Source organism: Fukomys damarensis, unplaced genomic scaffold, assembly GCF_012274545.1.
Source record: "Fukomys damarensis isolate Sample0158 unplaced genomic scaffold, DMR_v1.0_HiC HiC_scaffold_19, whole genome shotgun sequence".
Lineage (NCBI taxonomy): Eukaryota > Metazoa > Chordata > Mammalia > Rodentia > Bathyergidae > Fukomys > Fukomys damarensis.
The window spans coordinates 4,984,543-5,005,753 of record NW_022900931.1 but is presented as its reverse complement, the minus strand read 5'-3'; the positions used below and the strand labels follow the sequence as shown (position 1 = coordinate 5,005,753).

Below are 21,211 nucleotides of genomic sequence, written 5' to 3'. Positions count from 1 at the left end.
TTTCTATCCAAAAATCCACATTATAACCGAGGGCTTGCACAGTTGGTTTAAAGCCAGCCTGGGCTACACAGCAAGACCTAATTTCAAATTATATTACAAAGACATAGTAACAAAAGCAGCATGGTACTGGCACAAAAATTGCCATATAGGCCAATGGAATAGAGTAGAGGACACAGAAACAAACCCATGTAGCTACAGCTATCTGATTCTGGACAAAGGAGCCAAAAATATATGTTGGAAAAAAGACAGCCTCTTTAACCGATGGTGCAAGGAAACCTGGATATCTATATGTAGAACAGTGAAATTAGATTGCTATCTCTTACCCTATACAAAAATCAAAGGCCTAGGTCTAAGATGGAAACTTTGAAACTGACTGAAAAAGGTACAGTGGAAACACATGAAGCCACAGGCACAGGCAAAGACTTCCAGAGCTGAGCTCCAAAAGCATAAGAAATAATAGCAAGAATCAGCAACTGGCATTATAGCAAATTCTAAAAAGTTCTGTACAGTAAAGGAAACAACTAACAGAGTGAAGGGACAGCCTAGAGAATGGGAGAAAGTCTTTGTCAGCTACTCCCGCGACAGAGAATTAATACCAAATCAAACAGTCCAACGATAAGTGGGCAACTGAAGTGAGCAGACATTTTTCTAAAGAACAAGTACAAGTGGCCAACAAGTATATGAAAGTGTTCAAGATCTGTAGCCTTCAGGGAAGTGTAAATCGAAACTACACTGAGATCCCCTCTCTCCCCAGTCAGAATGGCTGTCACCAGGAGTATACAAAACAATAAATGGGTCTGGAGATTTAGCTTAGTGGTGCCAGCACCTGGCTGGCAAGTGCAAGGTCCTGAGTTCGATCCCTGGTACAGAAAAAGACCAGGAAAAAAAAAAAAAAACAATAAACGCTGGTGAGGCTATGGGGAAAAGCAGCCCTTCTATCCTGCTGATGGGAATGTAAACTAGTAGAGTCTCTATGGAAATGTGTATGGGGGTGTCTGCAAAAACTAAAACCAGAGCTACCACATGACCCAGCTACCCCACTCCTTGTGTATGCACAGAGCAATTAAAGCCCACAATTACTGCAGCACAATTCACGAGAGCCAAGATATGGAGCCAGCCTCAGTGCCCATCCACAGATGAATGGACAAAGAAAATGTGCTCCATTGACCAACAGAGTACTATTCAGCCTTAAAGAAGAAAGAAATTGTGTCATCAGCAGGAAAACTGGTGGACTTGGAGATCACCATGTGAAGCAAAATAAGCCAGACTCAGAAAGGCAACGATCACGTTTCCCCTAATACGTGGAATCTAAAAAAGGTAACACAGAATTAGAAGGGAGATTATTACAGACAAGAGAAAGGAAGTGAGAGGGAGAGGATATAAGGGATGATACTGGGGCATGGAAGAAAGTTCTAATTGTAATCATTAAGGGATCATGACGTCGACACGAATATATTGAGGTGAAAAGGTGTCCACAACCCCCTCTTAGGTTACCAAACAGTATACACGGCATGGCCGATTATTTATTTTCAAGTAAACATTAATGTTAGAGATATCAAGAAAGCATCTAGAATGGTGTTCACGTACCTGTTTTAATCAGTCTCTGGGACTGAGATGCCGAGTACATTTTTCTTTCTGTTGAAGAGCATTTTCTGATTGGTGCTACTATAAAATATCTCTAAGCAGAGGAAGTTAAGAATTGCTATGTAAGGGCTGGGGATTTAGCTCAGTGGTTCCGCCACCTGCCTTGCAGGTGCAAGGACCCGAGTTCGATCCCCGGTACCAAAGAAAAAAGAATTTCTAGGTGAGGTGATAAATATGTTAATTACCCTGATTGTAGTAATTACTGCACAATGTACCTGATGTTGTACACCTTAAATAGATACAATTTTACTTGCCAATTCTACTCTGTAAAAAATAAGTAAGTAAATGGTTATTTCTATCCGTCTGTCCACTCTCCTACCCACCCATGGATGTAGCCTACCCTTCCATGCTAAAGTAAAGAAAGGTCTACAGTTATGTTCATTAAATGCTGCCTTTGACCATTTCTGAGTAGTGGACTGTGAATAATTTAATACTTTCTTCTTTGTGCTTTTCAGAATTGCTTACTTTTTTTGTAATGGTCATGGGTCATTCTGTCATGGTTTGTATGAAAACAATAAAGCTGTTAATCAACATTGACTAGAGAGAGCAAATTTTATCAGTCTACCCACAGATATTAAAGTGCTCGTTTCTCTTACAGCTTCACTGCCACTGGCTTTCTTTTCTCTCTCTCTGTCTCTCTCTCATTGAGTTTACTGGTACATTTTAGGTACACAGTACAGTCACATTCATCATTGGGATCTTGTACTTTTACACGACAGATCTTGGTTCTCATTTTTTCCCCTTATCCCTGCCCTCCCTTCACCCACTTCTTCCTTCCTTATTTACAAATACTTTATTTCCATTTTTTCATTTTCTCATGGTTTTTTCTTTTCCCTTATTTCCTTTCCCCACCATCACTGGCTTTCTTAGTTTATTCCTCATTGGAAATTTTCTATTAATGCTCTGTAAAAGCTGGATGCAAGGAACAGTTATTGTTTTTCATTTATGTTTCACATATTTTACAAAGTTGATCATATGTTAATGTAAAGTTGTGCTGCTCAAAATCTTTTTATTGTCATGTAGTCAAACTTTATGTTTCAAAGACTTGAAGACGTAAAAATTTTCACCCTGGCTTGGGGTACATTAGAGCTCAGTGGCAGAGTGCTTGCCTAGCATAATTCAGCACCATAAAAAAAGAATCATTCATATTATTTGCTTCAGATTTAAACAGCTGATGCATTCAAAATTTATTTTGGTGAAGAGGAAATGGTTATAAGCTCCTCCGTAAAAGTATGAATTATGAATTATCTCAATAATAACTACTGAAAAATCCACTCCTACCCCCACTATATTGTATTAAAATGACTCAGATAATATACTAAATTCAGGGCCGGGGATTTAGCTCAGTGGTTCCACCACCTGCCTCGCAAGCACAAGGACCCAAGTTCGATCCCCAGTACCAAAAAACAAACAAACAAGCAAAAGTGAATTCACATATTCTTTTAAATCAATTTGAGTATCTATTGCTGATCTATTGCCACACTGCTCTAATTATTATACTTTTTAAAATACTTTATGTATGGTAGGATGAGTCCACTGTTGCAATTTTTCAAAAGGAACATATATCCAGATACAGGCAAAGCAGGCATTAATATCAAATCTTCCAGTCCAAGAAGTAGAAAAGCCTTCTTCATTTATTTAAGTTTTCTTTCATGTTAATCAACTAAGTTGCATCATATCATTATATAAGATTGATATATTTCTTGTTAGAGTTAGTTTTGTGTGGTGCAGAGGAGTATTTAACAATTTCTCATCACTGTTGTTACCAGTGCATCAATCACTATTATTGGGAGAGGAAAGAGGTCTGTCAATTTGCGATGTGGGTAGGATGAAAACAAATTTTAGAAACACTACCTAGACCTGAGAGTTTGTGACAGTCGTCCATTTGGCTGTGTTCACACTTTTGATAAAAATGCTTTAGGAAAACATTTTACCTCTTGGCAGAAGACCCTTTCAACATCATCTAAGGAATAGTTGTTCCAGCTCTCTTCAAATGGTGCAGAATCGAGTGACTGCTCTCTCTTTAAGGTTTTGGCTTGTTGATTCTCTGGTGAGACCTCTATTAAAACAAAAAAGTTTGTTCACATTGTCAAAGCTACATGGAAACCATTTCTTTTTAATCATCACCTGTTTGATAAAAAAAAAATAAGACTTGAATGAACCAAGAAAAAGATGATCTAATAAATTCTTTGAAACAATTGGATGAGCCAGGCATGGTGGCATATGCCTGTAATCCCAGTACTGAGGCAGCAGGATTTCCTTGAGTTCGAGGCTAGCTTGAACTACATAGAGAGATTGTGTCCAGAAAAACAGAAATAAATAAATAAATAAATGGATGAACCTTTTGGAAAGAAATAAAATTAGTCTTCTATGCACTATCATTCTAGGTTAAACCCTAGATATACACCAAACAGAATAAAATAAAAACATAAAAGTAGTAGAAGAAAATTTTGATGACTATTACACATTACACAATCTACCTGAGGGAAGAACTTTCCAAGGAAAATAGTAAACCCAGAAATCCTTTAAATAATAGGTAGATCTGACAGCACAAATACTATTTAAATTGTGTTTGGTTGAAGTTTGCACAAATAGCAGTGAAAGAAAAATGAGTGGGGAAAACGATCGCTAATGTATGCAAAAATACACATGAATGTTTGTAATATACAATTAGCTCCTATGAATCAGTAAGATTGATATAAACATCCAATAGAATACTTCGGTAAGAGACAGGTAACGTTAAAAAAAAATCCAATAAGTGTATGAAAACTGCTCAAACATTGATAATTTTTAAAGCCTAATTAAAACAAGTTAACGTTTTTTTATACTGTCAAATAATGAAAGCTTAAAGAGAATGGTGATAAGCAGCTCTGGCTTCTACATACAAAAAAAACCCTCACACTTGATATTCTTAAATCTTTTTTTAATACTTTATACTCATGGAATAATAGTGCTACTCAATAGAGACATCTGGATAAGAACATTTCTGTACTGTTTACAAGGGAATAAAGACACTCTAAATGCCCATTAACAGAGGATGAGTTTTATAAATTAGTGGCCATCAAGCCTGTGAAATAATACATAGATGCTAAAAACAAAGATGCATGTCTAAATTTATGGGTGTGGAAATATTTTCTTGCTATACATTACTTCAGGACTGATAAAAGAACAATTAACGTAATTTTCATCTTAATGCTGATGTACCTTCTCCAACCTCTCCATCCCTCTATGCATGCAGCGGGAAAGATAACATGCCAGAAAGAACACCTTGGTAGGATTCTGGAGGCAGGATTACGGGAGCTGGTTATTTTGTGTTTTACAGCTGTGTCAAACAAACATGTATTACTTTCATAACAAAAGTGAATAAAATAAATCTAAAATATAGCCATCTTCTTTCTCAAAGTTGACCACAAAGAATCACAAATGCTTTCCCAGATTTATTTCCTAAAATGTCTGCAAATAAACTCCAACCAAATGAAGCACACTTCATCTGCAGCTAACAAACCATGAGTGATCTGGAATTCCACTTCCTATCTCCACAAACAGTAAAAAGAAAAAGACAGTCTGGACACAATGCCTGTCCTTAGGAGCCTGGTATGCAACACTCTGGCCTCGAGGACCCCAGCATTTCGAAGCTGGGATCTCAGAGTGCCCAGGCCAAAAGAAGCCTTGCGGGAAGATGAGGAGGCCAAGTCCCCACTCAGGCTCCTGCTGGTCAAGTTCCCCGGGTCTCTAGGTTGGGCTTCCAGATAGTGCATCCTGTTCTTTAACCAGGAACACACACACACACACGCAGCATGCCCAGCCTCCGGCGTGTGGACCAGTGGGTTGGGTGGGAGGGACAGCACACCATCCTGGAACTCGTGGTGTCCATGCTGGAGGGGAGGATAGTCACAGCATCTTCAGCGACTCCCTCTTCCCATAATGCTATCAGTCTCACATTCCAGGAATCCCCCCCACCTCAGGTTTTCCCAAGATTTCTTCTGAAGGATTTTTTTTCTTTTGGTACTGGGGATGGAACTCAGGCCTGGTGTTGCTGAGCAAATGCTCTACTGTGACTTCCACCCCCAGCCTCTCTCTGAAGGGCTCTTGCTGATCCCAGTGGTGTGCAGGGATCTGAAGCTTACAGTGGTTTGGGTACATCCTGGATGGGCTCATGGGCAGGGTCTACTTGGATGTGCTAGATCGCCAACCAATGTGGGCTACGGACCGATGAATAAGAAATTCCTTAGTGATAGAAGACATGGAAGGAAACATCAACCACAGTGAGGAAACTCAGACATTAGATGGTAGAAAATTGGGAGCAAATTAGAAAAAAATAAAATCACTTCCACTCTGCAATACAGTATCCTTAACCGTAGTCACCAGGAAATTGGACTAAAGTTGACAATGTGATTAGCTACTGTCACCATGAAGGTAGTAACTATGAGTTCACACCACACACTGAAAAAGGAGGTAGGTGTGCTAATTAACTTGATTGTGGTAATCACGTCACAGTGTATACATATAGCCAATCACAGTATTATGTACCTTAACTGTATATAATTTGTATTTGTCAATTATATCTCAGTAAAGCTGGAAATAAATCATTTTAGAAAAGAAGACTAAAAGGAACCTGGGAGTAAATAAATACAATAGTAGTATAAGTGAAATGCAAATTATATCAAGTAAGCAAAAGGAAGGAAAGAAAGAAGGGAGGAAAAGAAGAAAGAAAGCCTAGCACCAAAACAAAACAAAAAAAGGCGAAAGAAGGAGGAGAGGAAAGAAGAAAAAAGAAAGGAGATTCATGAGACAGCCACTGTCCAGAAAAGAAGACATGAAAGAAAGATCCAAGAATTATGCAATATGAGTAGCTGAGAAGAAAATAAAACAGTGGAATAGAAACAAATACTAAAAATTACAAATTCAAGAAGACTTCCTGAAATAAAGAGCCTCAAATCTGCAAATGTAAATAGTAATGGCATACTCAGGAAATCAGTCATGAGTACCTAATAAGATCTTGGCATATTCCAGCAAAATTATCAGGTTTTAGATTAAAAAAAAAAAAATCTCTGGGCATCCCCACAAAAATTCAAGCTAATTAGAGAAATAAATTAAATTGTCACCAGTTTTCCTCAGCAAAACTTCATGTCATCAGACAATGGATGAAGATATTTTAGATACTCAAGAAAAATAGTTCCAAGGATTTTATACCTAGAATTTTTTTTTTGGTACCGGGGATTGAACTCGGGTCCTTGCACTTGCAAGGCAGGCCACCGAACCGCTGAGCTAAATCCCCAGCCCTAGGAATTTTTTTTAAAGGAGGAAATGTTGATTTCAGGTCACATTTTGTAGAGATTGGCTGGCTCCAAGGCAGAGCACCATGGCAAAGGGCATGGCAGAGGAGAAACAGCCCATGGCAGGGCAAGCAGAAAGCAGCCAAGGAGTAAGCCTTCCTTTCCTTTTATTCCCTCAGACTACAAATCTATTGATTGGTGCCACCCACACCTAGGGATCTAGGGTGGGCCTTTCCATCATCCACACCTAGAACTACGCTAAACAAATCAATGGAATAATCCAGTTATCACACATCCTAGATTTAGCCACCTCTGAAAAGCCCCATCTGTGAACACGTCACAGGCTCCCATGTACATGTGTGCATTATTAACATGTTGTGTTTTTCTCCCATCAGCATGTCTTGTTACAGAGGTGTCAACTGTAACCTTTTGTGACTGAGAGGAAGGGGATCCACCACCCCTATGCACACATATGCAAGGCAAGAGATGTGAGGCTGCATGTCTCTTTTTATAAGGAAACCGCTCTTTTGTATACCTAGAAATGTTTTTCAACTGTTAAGGCCACAAACTTATGAATAAGCAATCGGAGAGTATCGTTTCCATGAGCATTTCCGAAGGAATACACCAGAAAGCAAGCTTCGAGTGACCATGGCCTAGGGACACGACAGGATGGACAGAAGCCACTGAGCAAATGTGACAGTGATCTCCACTACTGTGTGGCTGTCTGGGGGAAGCTGAGTCAGGAGAAAGCAAGACCCACTTCTGAACAAAGTGAGCAGGAAGAACTACAAGATAAACCCCAAGTTGAGGTTGATCTTGGGCTCTCTCCTCTCTGGGACTTGCCTGGATTTTTTCCCAAACCAAATTACATGAGAATTCAAATTAGCCAAGCCAACATCCAAGTAACATGTTTTCCACCACAACCCAACCTGGCTGCTCTGGGTACTGAGATTCCCCCTGTGGGGCTGAGAATGCGGTGCCGATTGGAAGGCAGTAGGAGCTGAGCAGCTGGTGTTGGAGATGTGTCCTTTGCTGATGCTGCCCAGCCTCCGGCCTGGGTGTCCACAGCCTCAGTCTAGAGCTGTAATGTAACTGGCCCTGAGCCTCAAACGGCTCCATCTTTAATCTAGAACATCCACAAAAAGCCTCTAATGGACAGGTTTGAATTTCAGCTGTAGAAGTCAGAGACTAGGAGTTCAGTGAGAAAGTGGACAGACTGGAACGGGGCAGCGCAGGAGACCAGTTGGGAGGCAGCAGCAGGAATCCAGCGAGCACTGTGGGAAGGGGAATACACGAGGTGCGACGGGAAAATTATGGTGAATATTTAATATTTTTTTAATTAACAAAAGTGAAAGATGCGTAGCCATTAACCCTTTCAAAATACTACCCACCACTCCCAAGCCGCTTATCCCAGCACTACTGCCACCTGCTGGAGAACTTCTGGAGGTCCTCTTTCCTGACGGTCGTTACTTGCACTGTCGCTGCTCCCTCCATGCCTTGAACCGATTCAACATGTAACACTTTCGTGGTTATGCTGCCTTTAGGGACGGGTCAGGAGTTGCACGGTGCTAGACCCAGGGAATACGGTGGGTGAGGGTGCAGCGCCCGGTTTTCACAAGCTTGAGTTTTCTTTGGATGGCATTCGGTAGCCGCATTCACAGTAGTTTTGCTCCTGTCTCTTAAAGGCACTCAGGAAAGAGGACTCCAGAAATGCTTCAGGAAGCGGCAAGAACGATGGGAAAAATGTGTTAGAAGTGAGAGGGAGGATTCTGAGGGGGATGAAGAGAAGTGTGTCTTTTATTGCGATCGTTTTTAAGATGTAAGCATTCACCGTGTATTGTGATCATGCTTCCTACAGGAACATATTCAGAAGTGTACAGGGGAACTAGATATACAGCCTATATTTGATCAAATCAAAGACACCTTTTCACTGTGAGATGTATGGATACTTTATGTGTCATCAATAAGGAAAGCCTGCTGCCGATTACTGATAAAATTTGGAGCCAGAAGTGAGAGAGCTTTCCATGGTAAAATGAAATAGTATTATGAAACTGACTCTTTTACAGCACCTAATGAAATAAGCGAAAGGGAAAAAACAGTAAAAATTACATGTATATGAAAAAGCAAACAACACTTAATATGAGCAGCCAGAAAATTCTGCCTCCAATTATGGTGGATTAGCTCATATTAAACCAACATTCCCAGCAGATAACAATTATAAACTCCAGGCAAAACATAAATAAAACTATCTGAAGGCGCTGGGGAACAGCTGAAAGCAGACACCAACTGAAGCTGACACTGGAAAAATGGCATCCCAGGCAGCTCGGCTCGGTGCCCGAGGGCAGGCCCCAGCAGGAACCCCGCTCTGTGGCTAGAAGTTGGATGTAAACCCAGGATCTTGTGGGGTTCAGGAATCAGAAAACATCTCAGGACTGCCACCGCAACTGTAGAGAGAGATGAGACGCAGAGGAAATCCTCAGAGTGTGTGGTGAACCATGGCCAAATCTCTGGCCAACTTTTGAATTTGGGTGTGCAGAATAGAAGCCGAGTTGCCAGGCAAAGGATGAGACAACAGCACACAGATTTCAGGTGCTACCCCTCAGGGAGGACAGTCAGTTCCAACACAGCCAAGAAAAGTGACTGCTAAACAAGCCCCCCCCCCAAAAAAATTAAAATTTGCAGAGGAATATAAAAGAATCCATAGTGTGCAACAAAGCAAAATTTACCATATTAAGGATAAATTCCAAATTTACCAAAACAGGAAACTGCATTCTACATTCAAGAAAAAAAAGGGGGGAGGGGATCAATAAAGATCAAACTCTGAGACCATCAAAATGTTGGAATTAGCAGATATAAGACATAAAGCTTTGGAATATTCTTAAAATTTTCAAGTAGCTGTGTTTGAGAATAGATACTCTTAATGAATGAACAGACAAAAAAACCTCAGTGGTTATAACAATGGAAGTTGCAGCAATGTAGGGCGACACAAGGGAAGAACGACGGAGAACTTTCTGCTGTGAAGTTCTCACACTTCATGGAATTAGGATAATAGTATCTAAAGGTAGGTTCTCATCTATTAAAGGTATATATCTGAACCGCGGAACGAGTGAAAAAACATGTAACAAGAAATAAAAGGTCAATGAAAAAATTAAAACAGACCAGAAAAACCCCAACTTACTCAAATTTCTTGAAATTAATGCAAACTGTACAAGAAAAAAAAGAGAGAGAAGGGATGCTAGATAATGAAGAAGAAAAGGCAGAGACCGCGTTGGAAGGAAATGTACATCAAGATTATTTTTTAAAATTACAGAGTATCTTACTGAAGATGTGAATTCAGTAAAACAACAGCTCAATGACAGGTGAAAAAACAGCAAGATGAGATGAAAAACAATAAATACACCTAAAAGAACATAGTGGATCTCATAGGTAAATTAGAAATGACAAAGAATAGAACAGATCTTGGTGAAAATCAAATTGTGCATGTAAATACAGACTGTAGGTGATCACTGTGCAAACAGGAAAAAGACAAGAGGAAATCACTTGGAGAGAATCTAATAGCTATGGAGAACAAAGACAGTCCAGCAGAACGATGATTTGAATCCCTGAAGTTAAAAATCTGCAAAATGGGAGATACACAGTATATTATTTTAAAAATCTTAACATGAAGAGAAGGATCCAGGAAATCATGAAAAATACACTGCAGAAGCTGATGTAGAAGACGCAGCCCTAAAGCACATCCTAGCCAGGTTGGGGGAAAAGAGCCAATCCCCCAAAGGGGAGAAAACGAAGCAGGCATCAGACTTAGCACCCAGACCCAGTCCTAGCAAGCTGCAGATCAAAGTCTAAGACATTTTGAAAGGGGAAGGGTAACCTGTGGTTATTGTATCCGGCCAAAATGTATCTGTCATTTTCTTGAGTTTCACTGCAATTTCTATTCCTCTGACACACTCCAAGTAAGTTGTTCTTATATAAAATAGCATCCACACGACCCCATTTTACAAACAGATTTCTTTCTCTCTATCTCTCCTTTCCATATGCATGCATGGGAGGATGCCAGGAATAATGCTGACAGTTATTTCTGGCTAGCGAGACTTGTTTGATGGTTGATTTCAATCTTTCACTCATTGCAGGGCTGCAGGGGAAATGATAGGAGATGATACCAGAACATGCCTAGCACAGTGCCTGCCACGGGCAGTTCTGGAGTCCTTGGGTCTGCCATAAGCAAAACCAGGCTGAAACCAGACAATCTGTCATTTTTCAGCTTGCTAGTGAGGCGGAACTGACAATCACAGAAGGTGCTCAGTGAGTGTTTGCAGAACTTAATTAAGTTGAAACCAGACGATGATGCCCTGGGTTGAATAAACCAGTCAAGGCGATGAACCTTCAGGGCAGGAAAGCACTAAGGGGAGACCCCATTAAGGCCAGAAAACTGACCCGTGGCTGGGAAGGGAGAGGGTGCTATTCAGACATTCCCTCTCTAAGAACTAGACCCCGGTTTTCTCCAGAACTACCCCACAGCTGGACACCTCTGGGTCCACATTAATAAGGCTGGGATACGGACTAGACGCAGCTGGGATTATTCCCTCTCAAGAGTAGATACCTGGCTTTACATATCTGATGTGATTGTAAATTACTCAGCTCCTTTGCCTTTTTTATCAAGATTTTTTTCCCATTAAAGGCACATGTGTCCATTATCAAAATTTTTCAAAAAATACAGAAGAAGCAGAAAGAAGATCAAGTAACACTCAGGTAGGTATCACTTAAACACAATCTGTGAGTTCTTTGGGGTCATTTTGCAATCAAAGACTGATTCCACACTTACTTCCTATATTATCTTTGGTGCGTTGTTCCTAGCTGTCCATTTTACTATGCAGGATGTGCTGGGACTCAAGGCTCTTTCTATATTTAAGCACTGACATGATCCTAACTAATGATCCCACAGCTCTCTTTGTAGACGATCCATTTTCCACATTTGAAAGTATTCTCTCTGGAAAGACTCATAGAATAGGAATGACCGTGCCAAAGGACACTGAAATTTTTAGTAAACATTGCAAAGGTCCTTACCTTGATTCCACATAAAATATCTAAGATGCAGGTCATTACTTATGCTGAGGTTCTTCAAAAACATATTGTAATCCACCGCGGCGTCTTTATCAATGTTGTAGTGTTTTGAGAACCTGAAATGCAAATATTCTTTCCAAATCAGACAACACAATGCAGCGGCTCTAAAATAAAGGCTATCTTCTGCGTTACTGAGGAATCCTTTGCGTTGAGACCGGCATTAATTTTCATGTCTGTGTCTAGCAAAAACTGGAATTAAAAGTAAACCCTGGGTGGGCCGGGGATTTAGCTCAGTGCCGCCGCCTGCCTCACAAGCTCAAGGACCTGAGGAGTTCAATCCGTGGTAACCAAAAAAAAAAAGTAAATCCTAGGAAATGTTATTGGCAGATTTTTCAAATGCAGATACTTTGAAGGACACCATTTCCTGGGCCTTCCGATGGATGAACAGAGAGCCATCCTACGGAGCTGCCTCCTTCTCCTGGGGGAGGGGAAGACACACAGGGCCCAGGCAGCCACCATTCCAATGGGACAGCAGAAGCAGATCACCTTCCTGTAGTACATGGAGGGATCCAGAGCTGGGAGAGAGCCAGTTGGCATAACAAGTCCATAACCAGGGCACCTAGAGCTGGATGGGACTAGGAGGCACACGGGTGATCTTTTTTATTACACTAGAGAGAAACTGAGGCCCACAGATGTCACGTGGCTCAAAGCAGCCAATAGCAAGTGTTCTTGAAGCATTCTGTGGTGTTTCACACATAACAAGCAATCTTTAAAACATGTGAACTACTATCTATCCCTAAAATATTTTGAGATAAACACAACGCTTGGATGCTTTAAAATGGATTTTCTATTATTCAAACTTGCCTCATGAGAAATGTCTTTCCAGATAATTTCTGAGTTATTACATTTCTTAAAAATTGACAGTTTTTACATGTTTGGCTATATTTTCTCCATATGTGTTGGTTTCTATAATTATCTAATTTCATGCTGCTTTTTCAAAATTTAGTAATTATTACTTAAGGTGTTTGTTATTTTTCTGTTTTCCAAATTTAATGGAGAGCAATGTCATGTATTTATATCAACGCACACCTATTTTTCCACTTTGATGAAGCCTGCCTATTGTTCTACTGAAAAAACTTATCTTGAGGGATGCCAGCTGCCAGATATTAACACAGAAGCTCCTGAAACAGCCCCATCTTTCCTCCTTGGCCTCAATCTGTGGAAATACACAGGGACCTGTGGAAGGCAGAGGTGGCTGCTCATGGAGGCCTTCCTGAGTGTAGGAATGTGTTGGCTGCTGGGCTGCTCCAGGAAAATGCAGGATTCTGTGAAAGGTCCACTGCTGGCCTTCGGGACTTCAAGGACAACACGTTCTTCCTGAACACAGGGCTCTGCTCAGAGGACAACCCAGCCCCATGCCTTGGCCCAGCCTGGCCAAGCTTGCAGCCCCTGCTGCAGACACCCAGGCAGAAAGAAACCCGGGGAATATGTCCTACAGATAAAAATTCAAGACTGAAGCTGAACCGGAAAAAATGACTTCTGAGCAAAAACTTTTTCCTGCAGCTAGCTGACCTGACAAAAAGCCACACCCAACTCATACCCCTCCTACAACCCAACATGTCCTCCTTCACTGTCTTTTGCTCTCAGTAAATGTCTATATTCTCAAGATGATGTCATCCTACTTTTCTGTCTTATGCAAATGAAATGAACTCCTGTGTACTTTTCTATTCAATCATGTAAACTGAATACAACTTTCTCAACCAATGAACTGATGTTACATGCCTTGCTTCTGTCTCTGCATTCCTCTTCCCTTGATCCACATAAACCATGTTCACTGCCAGCTCGGGGCTGATCGCTCTGTGGAGAAATCCCTGATCAGTCCACCAGTACAATAAAATCGTAACACTTGCTTCTAACTACCAGGTGAGTTCTCGATTCTTCTTGGCCTGATCCTGCTAAGCCACTAAGAGCCATACGTACCACTGTAAATCACAAGTCTGCCACAACAAAGCTCTGCCCTGCCCAGCAAGGCAGCATCTCCAGAGGATTTTGACAAGAACCAAAGATGGGAGATGGAAATGTTCTGTAGAGACAATGACCAGGGCCTCTGCTCAGGGACCTGAAATCAGGGCAGGGGCCTCACACACCTGCAGAAGCCAGTGGGTAAGTGGGCTTCCCAGGGGCCAGATTTGGAGGAGAAGGAAGGAGTCCCATCAGCCTACAGACCTGTCCAGTGCAAACACCTGGAGAAAAAGCCATAGGCTTCAGGCAGCAGGCTGATCTTTGAGATTCAGAGTTTAGTTTGTTTGTAAGGCTGTTCATAGATTTACGTTATATAGATTCAGTTTGGCCTGGAGGGATGGTGGGTTACAGCATACTTCAGGGCTTGATGGCCATTTTATCACTGGCCTCTTGCTGTACATAGGCTGGCCGGCATTCTGCATCCTAAAAGGAGCTATCCACAGAGGAGCAACGGGCACTCAGAATCTCTACGACTGTGCACAGGTGCATCACTGACACCTGACCCACACTGCACCGCGTTTTGGCTCCACTCTGGCAGGTGAGCTCTCAGCGCTCGATTCTGTAAGAGAACGTGAGTCTCAGGGAGCCTGGGGATGCGCCCAGGTCCCCAGGACGAGGATGTGTGGATTGCAGACCTGACCCCAGAGGGCCTGACTACAGAGCACGAGCCCAGCCATTCCTACGGCAGCCAGTGCAGAACGTGGATCTTAACTAGAAAGCTGCTAGATCAAAGAAAGGATTCAAAGATGCATCACATTTCCTGCCCCCAAATTAAAAAGGCGCAGTTAATACTGAAGCAGCTTCTCCAGGAAAGAGTGATGCTTGAGCTTCAGCAAGGAAAGCATTAAAGCAATTGAAGAAATGCCCTCTTTCTGATCCTCTGCGGGTCTTGTCTACAGGAAGCAATTCTATTATGTGAAGTTTCTCCAGCCTTATCTTGAAAACAGCATTGATTTGGAGGCTTAAAAAAAAAGTCTCGAATAAAAATTTGTAGAGTTCTTTATTATTCAATACTTAAAGAGATGGGAAAACAGACAGTAACATTTTTTATAGATTTACTAGGTTGGAGACTGCAGTGCCAAACACAAGGTTTATTGTCAAATAAAACACAGCTTTGTCTTTGATTGCCTGTTTTAGGAGAGCGCTGCTTCTGTTCTATAATTGCGTGCGCAAAATTATTTAATTTGTTTTGTTTGGATCTTATTCTGGACACTTTCCCAGCCGGAAAGGATGTAAAAATTAAAACATCTATTATGTCTTTTATATTCTGAGGTGGGTTATCAAGAGGAGCAAAGAAAAAATATTCAAAGGAGTGGGAAAAATATACTTTGTATGTTTTAAATTTCCTTGCTGTTAGTGGCTGCAGCGTGTGTGCAGTGGTCACAAGCCTGCCACATGTCCCTGCCCTGAGGCCAACTCCTCTGCCCCTGGCAGTAGCTTCCTCATCTTTGAGACCGGACTGAGGCAACCATGACCCAGTTAATAGCATCTTCTGATTCCAGGGCAGCAGGAAGCTCTTCAGCTCCTGGTGAAAGCAAGCTCAGTACTTTTATGAACAACCTGTAGGAAACAGATGTCTCCCTACCCGCAGCGGATGCGCTCCAAGACCTCAGGGGATGCAGAATATGTGGGTATATAACAGCAAACCCTATATAAGACTCTGTCGTTCCGCATACATACAAACTTAGGATACTGTTTAATGTATAGCCACAGAAACAGATTAATAACTCACAATAAGATAGGACAACTAAACCAACATACCATAAGAAAAGTTATTTAAAACTTGTTTCTGGGATTTCCCATTTCATACTTTAAGAGACTGAGGGACCGTGGATAACTGAAACCATGGGAGGTGGAGGCGGAGGCTAAGGAGGACAAAGGTGTCTCAGGAAACCTCTAAGGTGCACAGACGGGCACTGTGTCAGGCAGGCGCTTCATAAACAGCCAAACGGGAGCCCACCCTCCACTGGAGCCGTAAGTGTTCAGGGTTCTCCCCCCACCCGACCCCAGCCCAACCCTGGAAGAAAGATGGCCTTTGTCATCGCATCACATCGGGAAGAGCACATCAACAACAACAAAAAGAATCCTGAAACTGTTCGTCCTCACCCCAGGCTTGTCGTAACTCCACTGTGGCCTGGAACCACCCAGTGGAAGGCATGGTGCCAAGGAGGAAAGGGAAGAGTGGGCTCTGGAGTCGCAAGTCCCACGGCGCGTCTGGGGGCCCTGGAGAATGAGAACCGTGGGGTGCAGAATTCGGAGGAGGCGGAGGAGACTGGCCGCGCAGTTGCAGACCCGCTCGGACTCCCGGTACTCACTTCCGGTATTCGGTACTCACTTCCGGTATTCCTCCTCCGTCATCTTCAAGCAGAAGGTCTCCAGCACCCGCATCAGCTCCTGCGGCTGCACCAGGCCGGTGTTGTTAACATCAACAAGCTGAAAGGCTTTGATGATCGTTTTCAGGTTTCTGAAAACCTACGTACAAAAAGTCATTTTCAGAAAAGTCAAAAGATCCTGTGTTAAAACCCAAAATGGTAATAAAAAATGTGAAAGTTTTTTTTTAATACTTCTTGTAAAATAAAATGTTTTCAAAGATTCACGGTGGTAGGCATTGCAAAATGACACGTCTATGGAGAAAAGAACACTTTGCATTTACTGAATGTTTCCAAGGCAATTTTCTCAGTAAATGGTCTTAGTAAGTTTAGAAAAAAACTTTCTTTCTGATGTAAAGCAGTAAGTTTCATACACAATTCATTTCCTTTTTTAGGGCCGTATGAAAAATCTTTTTTGTTAATTTACGCTTAAAAACTGTAGTTCTGGCAAAGCTGGCCTTGTATGATTTTTATTTTTCTCAGCCATATGCAAACTATTTTTACTAGGAGCTAGAAAATATGGCTGTATATTTCAACCCCTCTGAATTTTCTTTTAAAGATATTACAAGAAAGTTTTGTAGAGATCTTCCCCCGTTCAGCAAATGATGTTTACTGGGCACATGGGTGTGGCGAGGCCTTGAACCCATGAAGACAGTGGAGGTGGGTGGGGGCTTGGGAGCTGAGAGAGTGGGGCCTCACTCTGTAGAGCCCTGTACAGGTCCTCCCAACCCACCAGAAGAACCACCGCTTCCCCCATCTCCCGCCCAGGAAACGGAGGCTCAGGAGCTGTGTCCAGAATCCCTCAGCTGTCTTTAAACTCAGGTTCATCTGTCGCTGCGGAACCCCGCAGGAAAGAGGTGACATGTGATGGCTATTCACTGCAACAGGGCAGAGCAGGCAACAAGGCTTGCAGGCCTTCTGAGAGGGTGACAACACTTCTGCCAAATGACCTGGAAGGCTTCCCATTGGAGCTGGCCCTGAGCCGGAAGTGGTGGCCAGGCCCTTGCACAACAGCTGTGGTGACCTCTCACAGCCAAGGTGGGACAGAAGGGCAGCAGTAGGGCCGGGTATAGTGGGTGAGAGCCAGGAGCAGGTGGTGTAGTGGGTCCTGGAAGGATCTGGTTCTGCATCCCTGGACCCAGCCCATGACCAGCCTGGACCCTGAGGGACAGAAGTGTACCTCACAGGCCGTCTGGAGAGGCATCAGACAGGTCTGCTCCCTTTCCACCCACACACCCCAGTCCTCAGGGCTTTCTCTCCATGTCCCCTTTCTGTCCTACACTTGAGAAACCCTGCCACCCAGCAAGATGCCCCTGCAGCCCCTCCTGGGATGGCTGTCCTTGTTTTCCAGCCCCAGACGCCATGAGCTCTGCCTTGACCCTGAAGCCTCAGCTCCACCTGCTGTCCCCACCACCTCCTTGCTTCAGGCATCTGCAGACCTCCAAGTGCTCCTGCCTGGGCCATGTGAGCCCTCGAAACTCACTCTGCACCCCTGTGCCAGCCAGTCCCTGTGACACACAGCTCCCAAGCTCTATGCCTGTCACTACCAATAGCCTCCAGCTTTGTGCAAAGAGCCTGCACTCTGCCACCCTCTTCCTCCTCCGCCTCACTCCTAGGTGCCCAGAGGTCACCGGCCTCATCCCACCCTCGGCCTGCTGCTCCACCTGCTCCCTGCCCTTCCCACCCTTCTTCCACAGGCTCCCTTCTGTGCTCATCGGCACCCCTCAGAGATGTGCAAACCCCACTTCCCCTCCTCCTCCTTTAGCAAGACCCCATCCCTGAGTGGATCCAGCTGGCTGCCTGGCCCAGTCCTCATCCACATCGCCTGATGTGGTGAAGAAAAGGGGACCACTGAGTGCTTCTGGGACCCCTCAAGCCCCAAGCCACTCACCCCGTGGGATGGGGCACTGCTCCACGGTAGTCCTTCTACACCCACTGCCCCTACACACACACACACACACACTCCATCCACAGTCAGCCCCCTTTTACTTACAGCGTAGGGACAGAACCCAGGGCCTTGTGTGCTAGGCAAGCCCTCTCCCACTGAGCTGTGCCCAGCTCCTGTCACACCTTCTTCACTCCTCCCCTAACCTCTCAGACCAGGATCCCTCCCTCAGGACTCTGAACAGAACGATGACACTGGGTATCCCCGAGATGAGGACAGTAATAGGATCACCGATTAAAGGCCCCACCCTGAACTCTCTACATACCACCTCCCAACAAACAGAGCACATGGCCACAGGACCCGGAGGCCAAGTTCAGGGAGCGCAGCGGCAGCCGCTGGATGGCAGGGCTCCTGTGTGCCACCCTCTGCTCTGCTTTGGGCCCCAAGAGCTCTCACACCCTCGGCCAAAGGAAACTCAGCACTGCCTGCTGCCCAATCCCCATGCGGCTTCTCTGGGGAAACGGAGGAGGACAGGAGACGACGCACTTTTTTAAAACCCCCAAGCACCCCATATGGATGCCCAGTGTGGAGAGCCAGGCAGCCGCAAAGCTGGCAGCGAGCTCCCGCCCACCAGAGCTGCATCTCCAAGTTCCTTATCACTTGTCAGACTGGAGGCTGGCACGAGCCGCAGCACAGAGCTGCAGATGGTGAGGCTTAGCCAAGGTGGCACAGTCAGGGCCCCGGGGTCCAGGGCTGGCCCCACACGGCGGGAGAGGAGGAAATGGTGAGAAACGAGGAGCCCAGGGCCCACTGATGGTGCTTGTGCCCACCCCACCCCGTTCCCTGCAGGGGCCTCCTTACAGTGTCCCTCACGCTCTTGCCCTCCAGGTGCCCTCTGCTGGATACCCCCTTTCCTGTATTCCCTCAGGTCTTGGTCTCGGGGGTCCATTTCCCCCTTAACATTCATCAGCCATTTGGGGACCATTTCCAGTTTCTATCTGTATCGGTCCACTGTCTGTCTTCATCCAGCGAGATGTGGACCAGTTTCTTGGACATGTTTGCCGCTGTACTAGGATTTCAGGAGGGGAAGAACACACTGTATCTGCTGCTCAGGACGCCCTGCCCCAGCCCTGCCCCTGTCCACTCTGGGAGAGGACTTGGTGGCTTCTCTTCTGGCTTCCTAATTACCCTCCTACCACTGTTGACCTCAACGGCGGTGTAGCCCTAACCAGCCCCTTCCGGCCCGTTCTGCCACCTAGGCTTTCCCTTTCCAAGCTCCAGTCCCCTGCGCTGGGGAGCAGTGCTCGCTAACAGAAACAAGTGCACCCAGGGAAGGACAATGGGGCACAGTTAACAGGAGGAGACAGGCTGCTACTCCTCCAAATCCAGGACAAGTCTGACAAAAGAAAACGTGGGGTGCCCTCCAATTCCTCAGAGAGGTCAGCTGGGGAGGGCTGATGGCACCTAGCTTCCTCACTAAGGGGACCTGGCTGTCTTTATCCTAGGTAGGGTAAACCCTGCCGCCTGATTTCCTACACCTGGAAGCAGAGGACGGCTTTAACACTTTCAAATGGTTGGAAAAAACCAAAAGAAGACTATTTTGTGACACGTGAAAAGTTATGCGAATTTCAAATTTCAGCATCCATAAATAGATTCTCCTGGCAAGCAGCCACACCCAACATTTGCATATTGTCTGGGCTGCTTCCCCCTGCCAGGGGAGGAGTGGGGTGGCTGGAGAGAAACTTCCTGACCCAAGACAAAAAGACTCCCTGGCCCTGGGCAGAGTAAATTCTCTTAATCCATGCGCCAGCTCCCTCACACACCTCAGGAGCTATAAAGCTCACAAGCAAAGGGCTGGGGCTTTTCAAAGCACCCTGAAACAAGAGCTAGCTATGCCTTCGCCACACAGAAACCAGGAAGTAGTAGGCTTGAGGTCTTCTCAAGACGCTGCCCCAGGGTCCCTTCCCCTGGGGACAGACTTCATTCCAGCCCCACTCCCGCCACACCATAGGCCGTGCCAGACCCCCAGCACTCTGTGCCTTTGGAGCCGAGGCTGGAGTAGGCAGGACCACAGGGAGGACGGACAAAATGACCAGGGTTTTCAGGACCGGGAGAGCCTGGCTGGGAAGAGGCAGGGGACACAGAGCTTCAAAGCTCTGAAATGCGGCCTCAGAGGTAAAGGCAAACCTTTACCCCGTGCAGGCAAAGAAGCGAAATCCTGCTTATACAGGAGCAAAGAAAAATGAGGAGGTGACTGTGAAGGACAAAAAAACCTTCCATTGTTTTTTGGTACCAGGGATCGAACTTGGGACCTTGCACTTGCAAGGCAGGCAGCAAAACCACTGAGCTAAATCCCCAGCCCAAAACATTCCATTTTTTAAAAGTAATAAAAGCAAAGTTTAATTTGAAATATTCTGGAGCTAGGCACCATGGTGAATGACTATAATTCCAGCTACTTGGGAGTCTGCAGCGGGAGGCTGCAGCAGGAGGATTGCAAGTTTGACGCCAGCCTCAAAATTAAAATGAAAAAAGGGGCTGGAAATGTATGCAGCTCAGTGACAGAACACGTGACAGACATACATGAAGCCCTGGGTTCAATTCCAGTGCTGGACAAAGTATGGAAAAGATTCTGATGAATTTATAAAGATGGAGGCGTGGAGTGGGGAAGGTACACACCTGCTCTCAAGTATGGTGGCCTGTCCTGAGAAGCACACAAAACTGCTCTGGGTGGCAGCCACCCCTCAAGACAATCCCAGTGTGTCTAATCACAAAGGGCAAGTGATGGCTGGCCAAAGGCTCTGAAATCCCAGCTCCATCCTACCAGTCAGGTAACCCTGGAAGAGCAACATGATTCCTCAAAACTTCAGTTTATAGGGGCTAGGGATTAAGCTCAGCGGTTTTAACGCCTGCTTTGCAAGCCCAAGGTCCCAAGTTCAATCCCTGGTACCAATAAA

At 44.5% G+C, this 21,211-nt stretch overlaps 1 protein-coding gene across 10 annotated transcripts in view; it reads right to left on the bottom strand.

Moving 5' to 3' along the window:
* Window positions 1-21,211, bottom strand: part of Efcab6 (EF-hand calcium binding domain 6) — a 210,288-nt gene that overhangs the window by 129,616 nt on the left and 59,461 nt on the right. For 5 of the 10 annotated variants that reach the window (XM_010634367.2, XM_033766188.1, XM_033766187.1 and 2 more), the window contains exons 7-11: window positions 16,339-16,475; window positions 16,110-16,226; window positions 13,764-13,838; window positions 11,985-12,097; window positions 3,579-3,703 (exon numbers count right to left, since the gene is read on the bottom strand). In XM_010634367.2, coding sequence (XP_010632669.1) covers window positions 3,579-3,703; window positions 11,985-12,097; window positions 13,764-13,838; window positions 16,110-16,226; window positions 16,339-16,475 — 567 coding nt within the window. The other 5 variants (XM_010634369.3, XM_010634370.2, XM_010634372.2 and 2 more) reach the window with 4 other exon arrangements.